Genomic DNA, 18860 nt, shown 5'->3' with positions numbered 1-18860 from the left:
TAATGCTAATCAGTGACAGAATCAACACCAAAATCCAGGTCTCTTGACTTCCAACCAGGACATGGTTCTTTCTGTAAAACCAAGTCTCTTCCTTATATAAAAACTAATACAATAAACTAATACTAAATACTAATACAATAAACTAATAAAAACTAATATAATAAATAATAGGGTACCGTGTATGCCATTTTCCTTGAAACCCTGGCACACATTCATTTGTAAAATACATAGAATCAGACTAATTACAAAATAAGAACTCTACAGAGAATCAAAGTGTAGGACATTAAACATACCTAGCAGGACATGGTGCCTAATATTAGTGACACAAATATCATCCCCCACAATAACCTCAGGATGGTAGACTTGCAATAAGACATCAGCTAAGGCAGTGTATGAAAGCAACAAAGAAGCAGACTCAATCCAGAAGCTGGTAGTAGCAGGTAACATTTGAAAACTCATCATATGCCAGGCACTGTCCTAAGTGCTTTCCATGTATTACCTCACTTATCTTCACAATCCTATGAAGTAGGTACTATAATTGTGTCCATTTTACAGATGAGCAAACTGAAGTACAGAGAAGTGAAGTGGCAATGCTGAGATTCAGACCCCAGCAGATTTGACTCCAGAGTCGTAACACCATTAGACAATATTGGCTACTATTGTCTAAAGCTACGTATAAGAGAGAAAAGTAAGCTGGAAAGCTTGGGGGAAGTCTTTGAAGAGGCAGGACGTGGGCTTTTTTTTTTTTTTTTAATTGAGGTATAACTTTGTTTTAAATAAAGTATACAAATCAAGAATTCTACAGCTAAATGAATTGTATGTATGTGTGTATATATATACAACCACCACTTGCAGGATTTCGAAAGATAAAATCCACTTCTGTAGGAAGAGGAAAGTTCTCAGCAAGGATAACACTGAGCATGTAAGTATAAATATACAAGTCCTATGTAGCCAAAGCAAAAGGTTTACAGACTCATATTCTGAGGGTTCAGTACAGAGACCATGAAAGACCAGGTTCTTCTCTGAGAAACTGAACAAATAGAATGATTTTATCTGTGAGCTTAAAAAAAATCTACTTCTAATTCTGCATAACTCAGATCTGTCTCCTGAGAACAGAAATGACCCTCCTCTGTGCCAAAAGAATAATATTTAAATACTAAACCTTAAACTGAGTATGTGGAATTCAATAGAAAATTTAGCTAAGAATCTAAGAAAAGCAGGAATACTGCAGGATATTCAATAGCTTGAGCAAAACACAGATTAAAAAATGAGTTTCTTCTATTTTTAGAAAGTTAAAGATAACAGCTCACTATCACGACAGAAAGAAGACCCAAATCTTGCTCTGCCATTTAGTAGACAATTTAAACTTGAAAAATTCACTTAACCATTCTGAGCCTCAGTTATACGGTCTATAAAATGGGTGAATACATCTAACCTATCTTCCTTCTTCTGACATTGTTGTGAGAACCAGATAAGAAACCTATGTCAAAGTACTTTCTAAATGTTAAAGGGCCCCCAAAATGGAAACAGAACTCTTATTACTACACTAGAATCAAAGGGATAATAGATAACATAACTTGCCTGGTGTAAGGCATCGCGCTAAAGGATATGGAGGAGAGAAAGAAGTAAAAGCAGTGGTTTGCCAAGAGCTTAAATTTAAAAGGGACGATACAAGATAACTAGCAGTACTTACTACTACTTAAATTCCCTGCAAGAAGTATTGCAAACTAAGGCCTGTGGGCCATATTGACCTGCTACCTAATTTAAAAAAACAATTTTTTTAAAGGATTCATTTATTTGAAGGATGCCTTAAGCATCTGCCTTCAGCTCAGGTCATGATCCCAGGGTCCTAGGATCAAGCCCTGCATTGGGCTCCCTGCTCCAAGGGAAGCCTGCTTCTCCCTCTCCCTCTGTCTGCCACCCCCCCTTGTTTGTGTGTGTGCACTCTCTCTCTCTGTCAAATAAATAACTAAAATTAAAAAAAAAAAAAAAAGATTCATTTATTTGAGAGTGAGTGAGTGGGGGGGTGGGAGGAGCAAAGGGAGAGGGATAGAGAATCTCAAGCAAACTCCACGCTGAGCATGGAGCCTGACACAGGGCTCAATCTCACAACCCTGATGATCACAGCCTGAGCTGAGCAAAAACCAACAGTCAGTCGCCACCCAGGCGCCCCTACCTAATTTAAAGTTTTACTAGAACAGAACCACACTCATTTCTCTATTGTCTAGGGTTGCTTTTGACCTACAATGACAGAGACAAGTAGTTGCAAAGAAAATGTACGGCCCTATGCCTTATATATTTACTAATAGTCTCTTTACAGAAAAAGTTGGGGCACTTCTGCTCTACAAGTTCAGAAAAAAGAAGTACCACTTTAATATTGATTTCCATCACATAGAATTTTCTTTTGCAGCAGGATCACCATACTCTTGGATAATGTGCTACCTAGGTAACAGAATTCAATAAATACTTTCAAATCCACAGAGCCAGAAGACAGCAATACAACTCTGGGCTTCAGGTTTCATTTCATGCCCCTGTCCTAACTTTGGCCTGTGATCTCCTACATCTCTCTTCTTTCTGGGGTATTTAGAAGATCCTAATGACTGCTTCAAGAACTACAGGTGGGGGCGCCTGGGTGGCACAGCAGTTAAGCGTCTGCCTTCGGCTCAGGGCGTGACCCCGGCGTTATGGGATCGAGCCCCACATCAGGCTCCTCCGCTATGAGCCTGCTTCTTCCTCTCCCACTCCCCCTGCTTGTGTTCCCTCTCTCGCTGGCTGTCTCTATCTCTGTCGAATAAATAAATAAAATCTTAAAAAAAAAAAAAAACTACAGGTGAAGCCTGAAATCTACTGAACTGATCGTTTTCTGTAGGACCAGAACCACGACAATTTAAAAAAAAGAACCTTAACTTTCATTTCTAAGACACACTTAAAAGCTACTTAAAGCAAACTGAACAGCCTACTTTGTTAAAAAGCAAAACAAAATTTTTTCTTAAAGATTTTATTTTTAAGTAATCTCTATGCCCAACACGGGGCTCAAACTCACAACCCTGAGATCAAGAGTCCCACAGTCCACCAACCGAGCCCACTAGGCATCCCACAAAACAAAACTCTTAAATTACTGCTGTATAGAATTCAATCTGATTACAACAAAAAATGATTTGGATATTCCTTTGGAAAATACTATTTGCTAAACTGATCAACAACAAAAACATGGTTTCAATAACACTGCTTCGCAGAAAATGCAGCTCCTTTAGAAATATTTAGCTAATATACTTATGAAGGTAGAAAAGGATGACAATCATAAGCTCAGCACACACCACTGCCATGTTAATTACACTTCCTGGCATGTGGCGTCTCCCTGCATTTCAGCATCACTATGGCCACACTAGTGCATTAGTGAACCAGCAGCTTGTCAAATGCTGATGCTGCTGTGATCAGTCTGGTCTTTTAGGATCCATCTTTCTCCTCACCAGCATTCACCACAGTGGGGAAGCAAATGCACACAGTTTTCTGTTTTAAAAATAGGTACAAGATCACCAGATGGTCACTAATGCCTCCAGGAGATACGTATGGAGGCTCCAATGCATGTGGGCCTAACTAAGAAACAACAGCCCTGAAGTCTTCATTAGGAAAAACTGTCCAGAAAATGATATCGCTCACTTGCAAGCAGCTGTGCACCAAGCTCTTCTATTCCATCCAGTAGAGGAAGAGTAGCTCTGCAGCCCAGCTCTGAAACCCTTAGTCCTTTTAAACCTCATTTTTCATGGTCTTGTAATCTTCTGATTCGCTTTACTTTACTTTGAAAGCACAGCCCTTATTTTGATCAACCAAATCCCAGCTGTTCTTCTAGGAGCTTACTTACTACCTCTGGTCCTACTTTGTCCATGTTTCCTAACCACTCCCTGTGGTCCGCAGGGAGCTTGCCCGTCTGTTTCTTTGGGACCTAACTAGTCAGAAGACATCTCTTATTAAACTGGTCAGCTTTAATTTTACTTTTTAAAGTAGTAAATTTTACATTTACTAATTTATGTTTGACTTCTGTACTCATCTCCCATCTCCCAATAAAACTGCAGCTCATGGTAGAGACTACAGCCTACTTCCTGTATGTCCTGCCTACAGTGAAAGATCAAAACCCTGGATAGAGAAGGCACTCAATAAATGTTTAGTTAACCAGTCAAATTAAATACTGTATATAAAAGGTGTTTGAAGATAATGCATCATACAGCTATAAAGCTTCATTACTCTAACAGTCCCTCTCTGACCTTTCCCCAAGGTTTGCTTCCTTCCTCAATGATAGGATAACTCCAGACACCACTCCCTGGTACTGCAGAGCCTACGGGTAGTTTATCCCCGTCCAGGGGGAGGTACAAGCAAGTAGGTAGAGAGAAAGACCAACTGGTATTCCCAGCACTTTGGAATACTGAAAATGGTGGAAGTGGAAGGAGTTTTAGGGATCATCCAGGTCAGGGACTCTGAAGCTGGGATCTGCAGATGACTTCAGTATTTTGAAGCTTCAAATCAGGGTTTGGGTGAGGCTTAGAAATGGGTTTAGGGTTATATATTGTACACATTACTTTGTAATGAAGAAAAGCTTATATGTTTAATAGTTTGTTTTATAGGGTTGTAAAACTTGTAAAATGTCAAAATGTCCATTGGAGGAAACAGTTATGTAAGAGTGGTTCTAACACAGAAGACTGTTGGGGATAAGATGAGAAAATGTGTCTATGTGATTCATCTCTCTTTTTCCACAAACTCTTCCAACAGTCCGTGATTGAAGGCAGTAAATCTCTAATCTTGGAATCATTATCCCATCATAGATTGTCAAAGCGGAAGGAGAGATCATAGTTGACTTACCACCACTCTCTGTCCCTAGAGCAATAGCTTTGTGATAAGCCTGACTGTTCCAGAACCAGAGTTACGTACAGCGGTCTGCAGAGTGGTCTTTAGCAATTTAGATTCAGGCCTTTTGAGGATTCTTGGTGTCCAGTAGGACCACATAGAGGAATACCTGTAGGCTCTGCAGTACCAGGTAGTAGTGGCTGGAGTTACTCTGTCAATGAGGCAGGAAACATCTTCTTCTCTCAGACCTGCCTCAGACAGAACCCTTTCTCTTGCTCCCATCCAGGGCAACTCCTTAGGACAACACCCTATCCACAGCCCCTGCAGTCTAGCTGCCTCACCAGTGACTGGATGACTAGATCAGTTGGATTAAAGAGGAAGAGTAGGACGGACACCCCCGGCTTTTCTAAGGCCTTACTATTCAAAGTGTGGTCTGCAGACACAGCATCAGCTGGGAGCAGCAGACTCTCAGGTCCCACCCCAGACCTACTGAACCAGAATCTGCAGTTCAACGAGGTCTTCAGGTGAGTCACAGAGACATTCTGTGTCTGTGATGAACTGACCTAGGGGCTAAGCTAGCACTTTCTAACAGGGTAGCCAAAAGCCACCTGTGCCTATTTAAATTCAATTTTAAATAAAATCTAACATTCTGTTCCCTAGTTGCTCTAGCCACACTGGAAGTGTTCAATAGTACCAAACAGTTAGTGGTTTGCTCTGCTGGACAGCATAGATACAGAACACTTTCATTCTCATGGAAAGTTCCATTGAACAGCACTGAACACAATGCTGTTTTCCAATCAAACTTTAGTAGTAAACTCTACACATGGCGGGGGGGATGAAGGGGGGGCTGATATTAGATTTTAATTCAAACGATACTCATTTTTAATCCAGCTCCTGAGTCAATTTTTCTTACAGGAAGGGGCAATTAATCGGGTTCCACCAAGCTCTGCTATCTAGAAAGCAAAGACACCAAGTCAAAACTGACCCTTCACCAATATGAACAGCTATTTCCTAAGAGTGTAAATCTAAAAAGCTCCCAAAGGCAATCTCCTTCATCACTAAAAGAAGCATCGATTGCTAAGTAAACTGTTAAGAGAAATACTGGATGTCTGACTTTCCCACTTGTTTTTACTGCCTCAAAAAGAGCTTTGAAAAGATTAACTGAGAAAAAGCTATGCCATGAGCAACGGTTCTCAAACTTTTGGCGTGCATCCAAATCACTGCAGAGGTTTGTTACACACAGATTGCTGGGTTTGACCACCAGTTTCAGATTCAGTAGGTCCCAGGTGGGCCTGAGAACATATACTTCTAACTCGTTCCCAGATACAGATGATGCTGATCCAGGAGCCACACTTAGAGAACCACTGACCCAGACACCATGTAAGAACCGATCTACGGTACAGTAACAGGGGTCCCGATTAGCTTTCCCTCACATCTCAAAGAAGTAGCTTGCATTGCTTACCAATTACCTTCATAAACCTCTGAAAACCAGCTGCATACACCTTTCCCCTCCCCTAAACTTTATTAAACCTGAAGTTTCAAAAGCCTCCAATGACCTCCTAATTGCCCAAACTACTAGGGTCTTAATCTCTACTTTTACTGGCCTGTCCATAACACTTTACATTTTAGCGGTATGTATGCCTCAGAAATTCTCATCTACTTTGGCCTCCCATGATCCATCTTTTATCGAACTAGACTTTCAGTCTCTTAAATGGGAGCTCCTCAGGCCATTTTTTTTTCCTTCTTGGGAGGAAAGAATATTATGACCACCGTTCTTAAGCAAGAAATGGGCTCCTTCCTGGAAAACAGGCTGAGATCTGCACTAAATCAGAACAAGGAGATTCTGTAAATGTCCTTCGTTTAGGGATCATGCTTGTTGCTCTTGATACGTAGCCTCCTTCTAATGTTTATGAGGAACTCTACTGTCTTTGTATCCTAAATAAGGAAAAAGACCTAACTGGATTTCAACATCAGCCCACAGTTTCTGCACCAGGGAAGGTAACACAAAGCTAGAGTGCCCCTTCCACAGGCTCAGGGCTGAAGGTAGCATAGATGCTATCTAGAAATCGCTTGGCACTAGAATTGACAGAGAATAAAAAGCACATGAAATCTTTTCACCAATCTCTGTTCTCTTATGTTCTGAAATTTCCATCACATTGCAATTAAAAGGATGAAAAATGATCTAGCCCAATCTGAGATATAAATAACCTCAAGTCTGGCAGACCTCCTAGAGTCTCCTTAGCATCTCCTCCTTCCTTGACACCCTTCCCACAGGTGTTCCCCAAAGAGTCTACCTAAAGTGTTCCACCCTGATTAACTCTTGCAGTTCAAGTACTTGTCTTCACAGGAATTATTGCAAAAGCTCTGGCCTTTGTCCTGACTTTTAGCCAGTCCATCTCCACTAGAAATTTGCAGCAGTTACCCCAACAATACCTCAAGTTACTGTGTGAACAAGATAACTTTAATGTGCCTTGCAACCTTCAAATTCTATAATTGCATCTAACCTTTAATACACCCCTTTGCTCTAAACTGGCTCGCCTTCCCGTCAGTGGCATCCATCAGGGGCAGTCATGTCCCTTCATCTCAGAACTGCACGATAAACTCTTCAGTCTCCCTTCACTCACCACATCCCACAGAATGAATAAGACACAAGGAGGAGTGCCTCATACACTATATTCTTCATAAGTTTAGTGCTACAAAGTGCACACAAAATAGAGGTAACCAGGGGCGCCTGGGTGGCTCAGTGGGCTGAGCGACCGACACTTGGTTTCTGCTCAGGCTGTGATCTCGTGGTCGTGGGATCAAACAGCATGGGGCTCTGCACTCAGTGCGAGCCTGCTTCAGATTCTTGCTCCCTCCACCGGTGCACCTCCCAATTCATACACGCACTCTCTCTCTCTAAAATAAATAAATAAAATCTTTAAAAATAAATTTAAAAAAAAGATGTAAGTAAAAAGGTACTTTAACCCTAAGTCCTAAATCTAGGCCCTCCTCTCCATCTGAACAGTCACTAATTTGAATTAGTTCTGTATTACACTTCCCAAAACTATTCCAAAAGCCTACAGTCTGGTCTTCTTTTCACCAATCTTTCCCAATTTCAATCCATCCTCCACATAGTTACCAGTTCCCCTCCTAAATTAAAAACCTTTGACCTCTATTATTCAAAAAATAAAGTTCAAACTTATTTGACATCCACAACCCTTTATGATGATCAGGTCCAAATCAGCTCTCCAACCTTACTTCACCACTCTCTGCTGTGTACCTTAACGTGCTTTCATGACTGCAAACATGGACTGTTCCCTTCGCCTGGGATGCTACCAACCCCCCCTCTTCCCTATTTCCCAATCTGAGTAACTTCGACTCTCACCCTCCATCTCTTTTGTGTTCCCACAGAACTAACACTCGTCATACTGTATCATAATTATGTACAACGTCTGAACATTCTATTAAAGGATTCTCCTTAAACTGGAACTCTGCCTCACTCAACAGACCCTGGCAGACTGTTCACAGGAGGCACATAATATATGTCTGTTGAACGAAAAAGCATATATATCCAAAAAAATAAAATCTTCCAAAGTTTTTGATACTTTTGGAAGGCCATACAACTATTTCAGCAATGCAGTTACTGCTTAAAACATTTTTAGAACTCTCTTTTGCCATTTGGAATTGCCTTCTGAGATTGTTTATTCTCTGGAGAAGAAAATCAGTCCCCTTACTTTACAGTCATAAAAGATTTTCACCCAAAACAGTAGAGCCAACTTTTGAGTATTGACATTCTCCACCCACTCTCCTTCATCATATGGATTTGTTCCAAACAACTTCTGACCCTTTCAAACAAGAAAATATACTCTTTCAAAGGCTGAAAACTTGCCATCCACTGACACTGTGCTACAGGCTCTTAAGACAATTCCAAATGTAAATGCAAGAAGTTTTGCCGATGGTAGCACCGCTGGAATAAGTATTGTATCTCAAAAGGCTCCCATCTGATGGTGAAAAAACGTAAGTGTGTATGTTTAGGCAAAGGTTTTATTTTTCAAACAATAGTTCATTTTACCTTGCTGAATATGTGTTAAGTGAAACCCTAAGGAAAAAATGTGCATCCGTTTCTCCAAATTGTCAAAAGGGGGCTAAGTCTTCCCAATGCTCCCATGATGCCAGATCATTGAAAAGTAAGCTTAATGGCTGTTGAATCAACTTCCGAGGATGTGGGATTCTTTTATAACTTCATTAGAATATTCTTAAGGCAGCAACACCTTAGAAGCAGCACCGCCCTTTTCCAAGGAAAGGGTTCCATCATTTAAAGACGGATGCCATAAATATGACAAAGGGGCAGGTTCCTATTTGCTTAATTCAACATGTATTGAGCACCTGGGTGTTCTGCCCCACTCCAGGTGACCGAGGGAAAAGACAGAAAAAAGGACACAGCCCTAGCACTCAAGCTTTCAAAATCATCTCCAGACAACATCTTGCCAACGCACTAAATACATTCGTAACCACCCATCCCCAGTGAAACAGTTTACACGAATGGCTCTCTCTACCCTCCCGAACTGACTGCCTGGGGACACATAAATATCTTTATCCTCATCTCATTCCTGTAAGAAGGAAGAAAGCTTGGTCTTTCCCATCACTGGTCTAGGAAAATTGAGGAAGCAGCAGTGGAGGGGTTGGTCCTTACCCTTCCCTTCCCTTCCCGACCAGCACCAGAGGCAGAAGCTAGGATTCGGACACCCCAGTTCCAAGCCCGCTAGTTTAGTGAGAAGGAGGAATCAAACTCCTGCTCCTTCCCGCAGAACCGCACAGGGACCCAGACACGGCCCGGCCCCATCTCCTGGGAGTTGCAGGTGGAGGCATGGTAATGGTGGACAGAGAAGGCAGAGAGGAGGGGCACGCGAGCGTGCCCCCTTCGCCGTTCCCCTCCGTCCCGACGAGTAGCTGCCAAGGCAACCCGAGGCCGCAGGGCCGGGGACCCCCTACTCCCCGCCCACGATGGGTACCTTCGAGTACTCCTGAGCCAGCTTCTGGTACTTCCCCTGCAACTCTGCCGAGGCCATGGCCTCCCCCGCCCCGTCCGGGCCTGGCTGCCCAGGCCGCTCAGCCCCGCCCCCCGCCCCCAACCCCAGACACGCTCCACGGTTGGGCTCCGCCAGCGCCTGCCCGCTCGGCCACCGCCGCCGCGCCTCCTCCTCCACTTCCGGGTTCGCCCGGTGGGAGGAAGGCGGAGTGGGACCAGGGGCGGGGCGACTACCGGGGGCGGGGCAGCGTCTGGTCGCCACCGCCCCACCCTCCCGCGCCTGAGCACGTCCGTGCGCAGCCTCGCTGGAGCGCCAGGGCTCTGCCTCTGGGACCAGAGGCGCCATCTTGACGCATGGCCCAAGATGGCGACCTAGAATGGGGAAGGAGAGAATCAAGAAAGGAAGAGAATGATGAGAGCCCCCAGAATGGGCGGGGGGCCGGGAGGGGAGGGGAACCGAGGAGAGGGGCGGTGGTTGCAAAGAGCAGAGGACCGGAAGAAGAAATATTCTAAGCGCATCAAGAATTCTGGCGGATCTTCTCTCCCCCTCCCCCTGCTGGTTCCCATGGCAACGTCTGGCGTTTGATGGTTATAGTTTTCAGAAGGTACACGGGGAGAAAGACCTTTATATTCCTCTATCTCGTTATCCGGATATGTTAGCACCAGACATGCCCTGCATTGCAAACTCTCAGACCTCCCCCAGATTTATAACGCTTGCTGCTGCCCCCTCCCCTACTCCAGACCATAGAAACCATTGTCTAATATTTTGACATTGAAGTTTCTTTGTGTCGATTCTCTACCCACTCTATCCACACACCCCTGACCCCATACGCATACCACATCAGAGCCTTTTTCAGTGGACTGAGTAAAAAGCCTTTAGGAAATTTCAGGAAATGTCTCCTACCACGCATGCAGATAGGGTGGATGATAACAAATAACTGGAGAATTGAAGCAAAAAATAGTCGGCCTGAGATATTTTATACCGCTTTTCTTGAATTAAAAGCTTCCCTCCATTCAACAAATATTTGTTGAGATTCTATTGTATATTCGCTATTGTTCTAGGTATTGCCTCTATTGCAACATTAAAATGTTCATTGATAGAGTAATGAATAAATAAAATTAGAGTATATGTTTGTCATAAATTACAACACAGCTGTTAAAACTAACGACCTAGAGCTCTATGTCTGTATATATCTGTATGTATCAACAGGAAAAAATACGATGTTAGCAAATTGTAGTACACCGTAGGATGAAAAGATACATTTAAAAATAGGAAACATTTACATTGTTCATGAACACGTGAACATGTACGAAAAATAGAAAAACAAGAACTGGACAGATGCACATCAAATTCTGGAGGGTGGTCACCTCTAGTGGGAAAAAGAAAGGGAAATGAAACGGCAGAACAAAGGGCCATAAACTAATTTTTTAAAGCAAATATGACAGGATGTAAACATTACCTACCTACCAGGTACAGGGATCTTAGTTATACCGGCATTTTAGGATTCTTGAAACTTTCCATGATTAAAAAAACTGTGCCAGGGTGCCTGGGTGGCACAGCAGTTAAGCGTCTGCCTTTGGCTCAGGGCGTGATCCCGGCGTTATGGGATCGAGCCCCACATCAGGCTCCTCCGCTATGAGCCTGCTTCTTCCTCTCCCACTCCCCCTGACTGTGTTCCCTCTCTCTCTGGTTGTCTCTATCTCTGTCGAATAAATAAATAAAATCTTAAAAAAAAAAAAAAACTGTGCCATCCTAGTTTCTTGTTTGGCTATGAGTAAGCCTTGGATTTTTTAGTGAAAAGCTAAGCCTGTATGTGTTTTTCAGTGATTGTAGTGTATAAGGGGACTACGAACTTTAAAAAATGTTGTTTACATTTTTTAAATTTGCTAATAGCCAAGCCCTACTGTCCAGCAAACTTTCAGAACAATCCTTTTAAATTATTATTAGTTTTCCATGACACCACCAAGTGGCAGAATTAAATATTGTTAAGTGCATTTTTCTGGTTTGTAACGTAATGGAATTTTCAATCATTTAAAAATAAAATGTCATTTCAGAAACAACATTCCAAAGAAAGAATGTGCAACTTTGGCTAGAGAACCTGTGTGAGTTCATTTTACTGAATTGGGAAATTTACTTTCCACTGCTTGGTCCAGTTATTCTGTCAGATGTACTGTTTTCAAATCCCAGTTAAGTCTGAATACATTAAAGATTCTCTCCCTCAACACCATTAAGTGAGTGAAAAGATACCATTAAGTGAGTGAAAAGGCAACACCATTAAGTGAGTGGAAGAAGATGCTTACAACATTTATATCCAACAGAGTTCTCTTAGTCTCTTATTCAAATATATAAAGAGCTCTTACAAATCAACAGAGAAAGGCAATCAAAAAGAAAAATACGCAAGAGGCTTCAACAGGCATTTCACAAAAGAAGATATACACACATCCATTAAACATATAAAAGGATGTTCAGTTTCATTAGCAATCAGGAGAAAGTGAAATTAAAATCACAGTGAGACACCATGCACATCCACACAAATAGCTAACGTTAAAAAGATTGAGAAGTGTTAGTGAGGATATGGAACAGGAGAAGATCTTAGAAAATGCTGGTAGGAATATAAACTGGAAAAATCATTTAAGAAAAGATTTTAGTATTATTTACTCACTTGAAAAAGTACATATTCATGATCTACCAATTCTACTCTTAGGTATACACTAAAAAAAAAAAAAAAAGACAGTGTGCATGTATTCACCAAGAATATTCATACCACTATTATTCATAAGAGCCAAAAAAAATCTATCAACAGAATAGATAAATGATTGTATATTCGTATTATGGAATACTAAACAGCAATTTTAAAAAAAAACTGAACTATAGCTACAGCTAACTACTGGATGAATATCAAAATATAATCCAGAATGAAAGCCAGATCCGCCCCCCAAAAAATTATATTGTACAACTTCATTTACATAATGTTAAAAAATGGCAGAATTCAATTACAAGGTTCAGGGATGTATGCTGGGGTAATGTAACTAAAAAGAAAAATAAGGAAGTGATAACCACAAAAGTGAGAAATCTGACTGTAAGGGAGCATGACATGGACTTGGGGGTGATGGCACGGTTGTTTCTGTGTTAACTTGGTGATAACTCCTCATCAGGTACATTTTTGTTTGTGTATTTTTTCTATGAGTGTTCCATTTCACAATAGCACATTTTTCTTTTTTAAATCTCAATTATCTCATACGCTTGCTAGCAATAGTTCCCAACCTGTAAAGATAACATACTTATGGGGGGTGTGTAAATGAAGGTTGCTTGGAATTACTGTAAATATGCAAGTGTTATGATGATCATTAAATTATTTAAAAACGTAATTGTTTTAGGATTTTTTTCAGTTGCAGGTGTGAGAAATCGAACTCAAACTAGCTTAGACCCAAAGGGGGAATTTACTAGAAAGGTATGTGAATAGCTCACAGAACAACAGGGAAAAGAGGAGCACAGGATCTCAAGTACAACTTAGACCAGGGATCTGTTTTTGCAACTCTCACACTCTCAACATGTACTCCTTCCCCATATTTTCCTTTACTTCTGTGAGCTACCAAAACCAAGTGGCCCACTGGTCCTAAGCCTCCCATCTCACAACTCTGCCTCCCAAGAGAAACTAGGCTGTTTAGTTCCAGTTTGAAAAATCCTAGGGAAGGTCTCTGACAGCTTGGGTGAGATGCCCATCCTTGGTTCCATCAGCTCTGACCTGAATTCTCAGTCACATAGGATGGACAGGTCAGCCGGGAAACCCCCTAGGCCCTGACCAAACCTAGACACTAGATCACTCTTTCCCCAAATGAAGACTTCTATGACAGATGCCACCAGGGTAAGCAAGGGACACATGACTACAGAGACCAGTAAGGGCCAGAAAGCAACACTGGGGACCCCTTGATGCTGATCCAAGGTCCCTTGCCCCACCCTCAAGGGCATAGTGTGCTCTCCGCACACCCAGAAGCCATCTTGGGAGGTGAGAGAGAGGGGCCAAAACTTAGAATAAATGAGTATTTCCTAAAAGGAGGGACTATTGTAAACCTAAATAAACAAACAAACAAACAAACTAAACAACAGTTTTGACTGAAGAGACTGGGAAATTACTAACTGATGAAATGGGCTTTCCCCTTCCAATGCAGAGGAGATTGTGAGAAGAACAGATCTGCCATAGAGAAAGGATAGGCTCCATTTTCTCTGCATATCTAAGCATACCATGAGTCAGTTATGGTCACATAGCATAAGCAAGAAAAAGTTTTGGTTTGTGCTATTCAAACTCCATCCTGAACAATAAAAGATCTGACTTAAAACAAGACTTGGGACTTCATTATACATCATGAAAGGATAATGATGGAGAACAGAGATGTTGGCCCTTAGTTCAATGTTGATGAATAAACAATTATATATTAAATAAGGGGTCTTTAAAGAAACACACCTAAAATAAAGTTATTGATTCACTGATGAAAGTGTTGTGACCAGATTCTTGCAAGAACCTAAGCCTGTATTTTCTAACCTCGTTAATTGCTAATTCAGTGTGTATGGCAATTTGAGAACATAACTATTGCCAAGTAAGGGGAATCAAATGTAATGTATATAGAATGAGAACAACATGGAACTTCCCTTGGTCACACAGTGACCAATTATGCCATGGGGTTACTTAGAAGATATTGTCAATCTCTAGGTGCACATTATTTCTTGGTGCAATAGAGTCATATGTTTTCCATCTTAGCATATATCTGAAAATCAAGAGCTTCTTTCAATCTTCAAAGCTCTATCTTTTGAAATCATACATTTTACTTCATAATAACCTGCTGTATGTAGCAGCTCCTACAGTGACATTGGAAGACCAGCTAGCCCCACCTGCATCTCCCCACACAGGCATTAAGATAAGTAACAATTTTCTCTGGTCTAGTTTCACAATCCCCATGGCTGGTCACCACACCTGACTACTGAGATAATAGACAAAAAACAGAGTTTGCATGAGTGGATATAAGGAAAGGACTAAAGAAGGCAAACTTTGGGTCTTTTTTTATGGCATGTCATCCTTGTGTTACTTATATTTTTAACCCAGGGGGGAAATGTATATCACTGTACAGTAAAATTAGAGAAGGGGTGGAGGGAAGGGGAAGAAAGAAAAGAACTTTCCTCTACTTGATTTTCTTTTGAGCAGTTAGCTCCAAAGTTCAGGTTTTGTAACGAGTGCTCAGTGAGGCAAAATCTGAACAGAATCTGATGATTTGCAACTTTGAGGAGATCTACTAAAAATAGGAATTCTGGACTTTGTAGTTTTGCAACTCCTTTCTTTGGCTATGCCCTAATGCTTTGCCTCCCTCAGTCACAGCAAGACAGAAGAATGACAGAATAAACACATGGCTTGTCCAAAGTCACATGGCAAACACTGGCAGAATCATAACCAGAACCCAGGTCCCTTGTCTCTACTACAGGCTGTATTTTCTGTAAGCTAGGTTAAGTGCCCACATGTAAGAAACCTTTTGCTATTTAACTTAAAGAATCAGAAGGTGAACAATGAGATACCACCTCATACTAGTCAGAATGGGTAAAATTAATCAGTCAGGAAATGACAGATGTTGATGAGGATGCAGAGAAAGAGGAACCCTCTTACACTGCTGGTGGGAATGAAAGCTGGTGCAGCCACTCTGGAAAACAGTATGGAGGTTCCTCAAAAAGTTGAAAATAGAGCTACCGTATGACCCAGGAATTGCACTACTAGGGATTTACACCAAAGATGAAAATGGAGCAATCCAAAGGAGCACCTGCACCCCAGTGTTTATAGTAGCAATGTCCACAATAGCCAAACTATGGAAAAAGCCCAGATGTCCATCAACAGATGAATGTATAAAAAAGATGTGGTATATGTATATACAATGGAATACTACTCAGTGATAAAAAAAAAAAAGGAAGGAAGGAAGGAAGGAAGGAAGGAAGGAAGGAAGGAAGGAAGATCTTGCCATTTGCAACAACACGGATGGAATTAAAGGATATTATGCTGAGCGAAATAAGTCTATCAGAGAAAGACAATTATCATATGGTCTCACTCATATGTGGAATTTAAGAAACAAAACCAAGGATCATCAGGGAAGAGAGGAAAAAATAAAACAAGATGAAATCAGAGAGGGAGAAAAACCGTAAGAGAATCTTAGGAAACAAACTGAAGGTTGCTGGAGGGGATGTGGGTAGGAGGATGGGATAACTGGGTGATGGGCATTAAGGAGGGCACGTGATATAATGAGCACTGGATATTATATAAGACTGATGAATCACTGACCTCTACCTCTGAAACCAATAATATATTTTATGTTAATCAATTGAATTTAAACTTTTAAAAAATTAAACTAATAAAATAAAATAAAATAAAATAAAATAAAATAAAATAAAATAAAATAAAATAAAATAAAAAGAATCAGAAGGTGAATGAGTCCTAGATTAGGGGTGAGGATGCCAAAAGGTGTGTTATACATCTTGGTATTTGTTTTGGACTTGTACCTTCATGGAATATATACCATTGGAGCTATTTAAAACAAAGGGGCAGGGGCTGGTCTAAGAATTCAGGGGTTTCTCACATAATCCAAGGGCAAAGTCTGGGGGCAAGGAAGTGCGGGTGGGAAGCAGCAACAGAAATATTTTACTGCTCATGCCTTACTTTACCACTGCTCCCCTGTGTCTTCGCTTCATTATTGTTTTTTCCCTTCTCTTAAGACTGGTTTTCTCTGCCTCCCTGTCTTATAGGAGGAAATAGTCATGAACAGCACCCAGGTTTCTATAAATTAACCTATTACATCTTTTTTAAGTTTGTAACTTGTTATTATGGAGAGTTTTTAAAACACATACAAAAGAAGAGAGAATAATATAATGAGCCCCCATGTACCCATAACCTAGCTTTGACAATGATCAACTCTGACCTACAACCCCATCCGTGTTCTTCCACCCCACTTGATTAATTTGAAACAAATCCCATATGTCGTATTATTATTATTTTTTAAAAGATTTGTTTATTTATTTGAGAGAGAGAGAGAGAGCATGAACAGGAGGGGCAGAGGAAGAGGGAGAGAGACTCTCAAGCAGACCCAATGCTGAGTACAGAGCCCAACACAGGGCTCGATTTCAAGACCCTGAGATAGGACTTGAGCTGAAATCAAGAGGGAGAGGGGGAAGCAGGAAGCCCAAAAAGGGGCTGGATCCCTCAATCCCAGGACCCTGAAGTCTTGACCTGAGCTTAAGGCAAAGGCTTAACAGACTGAGCAACCCAGGTGCCCTCATATTGTAACTTTTTATTTACTCTTCTGGCAAGAGAGTTTTCAAATTCAAATACATATCTTTGTAAATTGAAGTCTAGTTGACACAATGTTACATTAGTTTCAGGTGTACAACATTGTGATTCAGCAAGTCTATCCATCATGCTGTGCTCCCCACAAGTGTGGCTATCATCTCCTAATGTCCTTTTTCTGGTCCTCTTGACTGTAACATTTTCTCGGACTTTCCTTGTTTTCGGTGACCTGGACAGTTTAGAGGAGTACTCGTCAAGTGTTTTGTCAAGTGTGCCTCAGTTGGGATTTGTCTAATGTTTTCTCATGATTAGACTGGGGTTAGATTTTTGGAAAGAAGATCAAAGAGGTAAGGTGCCATTCTTAACGTACCATATATCACATCAAGGGCAATATGAGCAACATGTTAATCTTGATCCTTTTGATAATGTACTAGATGCTAATCTTGATAATCTTAGACTTTGGTGTTAAAGAGTTGCATTTGCTTAAACGTGGAGCCTTTTCTTTCTCCATGCTTCTGCCTTTACATTCTGATTTTGCTCTCTCTCTGGAGTGTTGGCCCATACAATGGCTATAAAACAAAAGATGTATTTTGAGGAACAATGGATGATTAAAACCAGAAATGGGAGGACAGGATGCACTAGATTTTTTTTTTTTTAATTCTATGCCCAATATGGGGTTTGAACTCTTGACCCTGAGATCAAGAGTCACATGCTCTACCAACTGAGCCAGCCAGGTACCTCATGTACTAGCTTTGAAGTTTGGCTCTTTTGGCAAGGGGAGGTAGAAGGCGTGGAAAGTAAAGATTTAACTTTCACATTTCTGAAAGTCCACTCCTGAATTCTGCAGTATGGGCATCCTCACTGTGTGTGTGTGTGTGTGTGTGTGTGTGTGTGTGTGTGTGTGTAGTAGAACATGCATAAGGTAAAATTTACCATTTTAACCATTTTTCAGGTGCACATTCAGTGGCATTAAATACACTCATATTTTTCTGCAACCATCATCACCACCCATCTCCAGAACGTCACTATCTTTCCAAACTGAAACTCCATATTGTTAAACCCTAACTCCACATTCCCCTCTCCCCCAGCCCCTGGCAACCACCGGTCTATTTTCTTTTTGTATGAATTTGACTACTCTAGTATCTCGTATAAATGGAATTCTACAGTCTGTCCTTTGTTGTCTGGCTTATTTTACTTAGCATATGATCTTCATGTTTCATCCACGTGGTAGCATGTGTCAGAATTTCAATCCATTTTAAGGCTGAATAATACACCACATCATACTTATCCATTCATGCATAAATAAACATTTTTTAAATAACAGCCACCCTAATGGGTAGGAAGCAGTATCTCATGTGGTTTTGATATGCATTTTCCTAATGATAATGATGTTGAACATCATTTCATGTGCTTATTGATGTCCTAAATTTTTAAAGATGCTTTACCTTTGCCCATTGTTTATTTGCATACTCTACTGCAAATTTCACCCTCTTATTCCTTGCCAGTGTCACTCAGAGGGGTAGAGCTCTATAAATAGCACCAATCAGCAGGCTTCCGCTAAAGCAACTGGTCCACCTAAAAATGGCCTCCAAACTGTCCTCCCTGACTCTAGGCCACCCTTCTTATTGCCACAGATTGCTAGCTTCATAGCAATAGGAACAGTTTCCTATTCCCATAGGAAAACACCTGAATCCTTG

The 18860-nt window shown here is 41.1% G+C and overlaps 1 protein-coding gene across 1 annotated transcript in view; it reads right to left on the bottom strand.

The window, feature by feature from the left end:
* PPP1R21 (protein phosphatase 1 regulatory subunit 21) overlaps nt 1–9965 on the bottom strand; it is a 64363-nt gene extending 54398 nt beyond the window's left edge. Inside the window, exon 1 of the mRNA XM_045787951.2 lies at nt 9834–9965. Within this exon, the coding sequence (XP_045643907.2) occupies nt 9834–9890 (57 nt within the window). The 5' untranslated portion in view covers nt 9891–9965. The remainder of the gene's footprint in view (nt 1–9833) is intronic.
* Between the last annotated feature and the right edge of the window lie 8895 nt (nt 9966–18860).

Source organism: Ursus americanus, chromosome 7 (genome assembly GCF_024610735.1).
Source record: "Ursus americanus isolate L20-20 chromosome 7, mUrsAme1.1.p, whole genome shotgun sequence".
Classification (NCBI taxonomy): domain Eukaryota; kingdom Metazoa; phylum Chordata; class Mammalia; order Carnivora; family Ursidae; genus Ursus; species Ursus americanus.
The sequence above is the reverse complement of the archived record's forward strand: the minus strand, read 5'-3'. Positions and strand labels throughout refer to the sequence as shown.